At 38.1% G+C, this 4,196-nt stretch overlaps 1 protein-coding gene across 3 annotated transcripts in view; it reads left to right on the top strand.

The window, feature by feature from the left end:
* The first annotated feature begins 871 nt into the window (after positions 1-871).
* The window catches only part of mvb12bb (multivesicular body subunit 12Bb), a 36,645-nt gene continuing 33,320 nt past the window's right edge, over positions 872-4,196 (top strand). The window contains exons 1-2 of one of the 3 annotated variants that reach the window (XM_017417135.3): positions 872-1,014; positions 2,460-2,561. In XM_017417135.3, the coding sequence (XP_017272624.1) occupies positions 2,469-2,561 (93 nt within the window). In that variant the 5' untranslated portion in view covers positions 872-1,014; positions 2,460-2,468. Of the gene's footprint in view, positions 1,015-1,042; positions 1,174-2,459; positions 2,562-4,196 lie in introns of those variants that run through there. The other 2 variants (XM_017417134.3, XM_025006118.2) reach the window with 2 other exon arrangements.

Below are 4,196 nucleotides of genomic sequence, written 5' to 3'. Positions count from 1 at the left end.
TGTCTTCAACTTATTGCCTTTTTTGGTGACGGGCAATAATGTTTTTGCCCATGGTGGAATTGTGTTTGTGTGTCGTTTACCAAAATATTTCACGAACCTCAGAATTCACTTCAATGAAACCTGCAAAAAAGTAATCAGTGAATTTATAACTAATTATAAAGTCTTGTTATAAATTTTGCCATTAACTATTTGGAGTCAACTTTATCTGTTAGCAAAATAGCTCATAAACCACAGGGCAGATTTTAACGAAATTTTCAGGAAATAATACAATACAATAATTTACAACTGATTACCATTTTGAGTCAAACAAATTCAAGCTGGCCAGCACAGCCAACTGATTTAGAAAACAACAAAAAAAATACTATAATTCAGTAAATTTTACAGATATTGTGCAAAAAACTAGCGTGGTTGTAGCTGGCAGTCATTCACAATGCATACTCCAAGTGCTACTCATTGTGCAAGACTGATGCTTAAACTTTAGAATTGCCCCTTGGGAGTCAACTCTGTTTGTCTGTTAGCAAAATATCTCATGAACCACTGGATGAACTTCTTAAGACCTGGATGCACGTCGACAACTGATCAACTTTGACCAAAGTAGCTACAACACTGTCATTTCTTATAACATGATCTCAGTCTAAAACTGACATGAAAGGAGGCAGGTGATATGCATTCCTTCAATTTATTCCAGGCTTTTTATTTATTGGTTAATCTATCTATCTATCTATCTATCTATCTATCTATCTATCTATCTATCTATCTATCTATCTATCTATCTATCTATCTATCTATCTATCTATCTATCTATCGAGTCTAGAATGTGAATGTTTTTTTGTTGTTGTTTCTAGGCCTACATATTCAGTCCCACTCCAAACGTGGCAGAAAGCCAACACAGGTGTAATTAGACGTTGGACTTTGGTTGATAATTTCCAGCTCGTGCCACCCGGAAGTATCCGCGGGGAAAAGTAGTAGTTAAGCCGAAAAGACAATATTGGAGCAGGAGACGCGTCCATGTAAGTAGGTATAAAACACACTCGTAAAAGACGCCGGTTTCACTAAGTATTTATCTCGTGTTTAACTTCGGTGCGATGGTTTGGAGACGAACGGGCGGACCTTGAACCTGTGAGGCACCGACTCACACAGCGCTGTTAGCTTCGGAGGCATGGAAACAAACAGGTTAATGCTAACAGAGCTACAGTTACAACAAATTTATTAAATAACGTTTGTATAATCATACAGCGGAGCGAACTATACGACTTTACGTTTAACGTTTCGAATAATTAGTAGGATACGTTTTGAAATTGCACTAAATGTTAAAGTAAAATATATTTTTTAGTGTTTAATTAGTCCGTCTGTACCACCGTATTTAAAGCTAAACTGCCTCTGTACAGATGTGAACATAATGTACACATTTAACTGGGTACATTGTTTAGTTATTACATTTAGCTGCTGGTTTTAATCTGTTTCTGTCAACTCGAACAAGTTGCCCATTTTAGATTTTTTTTTAATGGCTTGTCATGCTACTAAACACTCATCTAATATGCTTGAGGAAAAAATGTCCATTGCACTCCTCATAAACCTGAAATTCCAGATCGAAATATAGGATTTTTTTTTTTTTTTTTTTACCATTTGTTCTTCAGATTGCAACAGGTCTGAATAGATTTTGAAGTTTTTAGAACTTGCTGTGTTTGGTGGGTGGAGGCTCGTTTGAGCAAATTCTTGTTAGGAAGATGTCTTTCATTCTTTTGGCTAAATAGCCATCCTGTTTCATTTGAATAAGTACAGCTATCTAACATTTGTTAACGAGACAGCCATTTCTAGAGTAAATCCTCTAATTTGATCAGCTTAATTGCAATAGATTTTGCAAATATAAAGATTGAATGCAGCAACTTTGTCACTTAGTACAAGAATGCTTTAAACCTAATCTAATAATACGGCAAAAGGGAACCTTTGCCAAGCCATTTACCCAGTAAAAGGCTTGCATATCCATTAGGTCAAAATTCCCCTAGACAGAAATAGATAGCAATTGATTGGAACTTCCTTGAAAATATGTGACCACTCCCCCCCTAATCTGTGATTTGGTGAAGTCACTGGGTGGTCTCCAAATGCTGTTTGGTCACTGGTCTCACTTGTCATTTGACTCTGGATTAGACTACCGCTTTTTCTTTTAGAGGCTAATAAGTCTCATCAAGAAGTCAATATTGTAGCCATTTGGGACTAGGGGGGACAAAAGAAGTGCATTGTCCATGTCAGAACTACAAGAATGCCAGCTCCATTTCATTTTCAAGTTTCATTTTCAAGTTCAAAATAATGTTTTTTTTTAATGTTTTGAAAGACACAGTTTCTTTTTTTTTCCTGTGTAAAATGAAGTGCATTGAATTTGATGGAAAACAAAGTTTGGTTATTGTGGCTTGCGTTCAAAATGCTCAGAGTATTATGAGGTTTGTCTGCTTCCCTAACAGATCTCCGACATGTCTGAGAAGAGCAACCAGCCGCCCACAGACCCCATCTCTGCTGTTGGAGTGGTCTCTTCCCTCAGCAAAACCCCTGATGGCTATTATGTTGTGAGTAGAGGTGTCTTTAATCCTTCCTGTGCATCCCTATTAGCTATATTACAGGTATATTTATTGCCAAATGCCAAAAGACAAGGGTGGATTATAATGTGTTTACCCGTGTTTGTGGGTCTGTCTGTTAGCAAAATCTCTCACGAACCACTGGGCACATTTTAATGAAAATCTCCAAAAAATAATTATTGGATGTAAATCCACAGCTGATTAACTTTTAGAGTCAGTCCGATTTAAGATGGCTGCCACGGCCAGCTGACCTTTAAAAGCACACAAATGACTGTGACTCAGTCAGCTTTGCAGATATTAAGCTAAAACTTGGAGTGGTAGTAGCTGAGACTAATCCCCAACACATACTCTGATTACTAACAGATTGCATGGCACCTTGTTTCAGCCTTTATCAATAATTGTTGAAGCTAGTCCTGTTTGTCTGTTAGCAAAAAATCTCATAAACCATACGATGAATATTAATGAAACTTTCAGAAAGTAATCACCGGACGTACATCTGGAGCTGATTAACTTTAGACTCAATACAATTCAGGATGGCCCCCAGAGCTACTTGACATTAGCCAATTCAAACATGGTTATAACTCATTAAAATTTACAGATATTGAGCCAAAAATTGACAAGCAGTAGTTGGGGGTCATTCACAACGCATAATCTTAGTCTAAAGCTCTGGCAGGAAAGGCGGTGGGTGATATGCAATCCTTGCAGGAGTGCTACGACTTTAATTGAATAATATTTAAATGAGGGTCAGCTGCATGTATTAAAAATGCTTTTTTTAAACTTAGGTTTTAACATCCACACGGTGTTCATCATTTGTTGACATTCGCTGGCACGAGTAGTACATTTTCTAGTCTATAGATTTCCTTTAGTCTATATTGTTATACCTATTTATTTTTAAAACCAAAAGAAGGGGGCTGCAAGGTGTAATTTGAGATTTAATCAATAGTGTATTTTTTCTTCCCTACTGTTAGCTGCACATGTAATTGTTGCAAGTGGTTTCACAGTGAAATGCACAGTCAGGATGTTGGCAGCCTACCATGGTGTTGGTTTTTTTTTATTATTTGTTTTTTTTATTTTTGGAGCTGTTAGATGACTTATTCATGCAGTTTGCTTTGATGGTTAGGAGGATTCCCTTTTATTGTTTGCCACAAGTATTGTTGACACACCAGAGGCAAGGGTTTAATGATGTTTGGTTGAAGACTGCATCATTTAACATTGTCCCCATGTATTCTTTTAGTTCAACTCCCTCCATTAGCAGGAGCGCGTCAGGATGAGAAGTAGCGCGGGATCGGCTGGTTAACGAGAACTTTTCGTAGCCATGAATGAGTCGGAGTGGGTAAAAAGAGACGAGCACGAGTGTTAAACAAAGCTCCAAACTAGCTCAAGGGCAGATCTGTTTTCCTCCTTCTCCGTCTTCCTATTCATTCTCCTTTTTGTTTTCATCACATGCCCCCAAACCCTCCCTCTTCTTCCAGTTCCTGTCTCTTCCTGCTCCACCCTACATACCCAGCTTTAAAATCTCTGGCAGATGACGGTGGAAGGAATCAGAATGGAGCCACAGGCAGGAAAACTTCACGCACATCACACGCTAGCGACAAACAGAAAGAAACCCCATCAGACTCCCCCCCC

This window comes from Kryptolebias marmoratus, linkage group LG1, assembly GCF_001649575.2.
Source record: "Kryptolebias marmoratus isolate JLee-2015 linkage group LG1, ASM164957v2, whole genome shotgun sequence".
In the NCBI taxonomy this organism is placed as follows: domain Eukaryota; kingdom Metazoa; phylum Chordata; class Actinopteri; order Cyprinodontiformes; family Rivulidae; genus Kryptolebias; species Kryptolebias marmoratus.
This window is presented reverse-complemented; position numbering and strand designations above follow the sequence as displayed.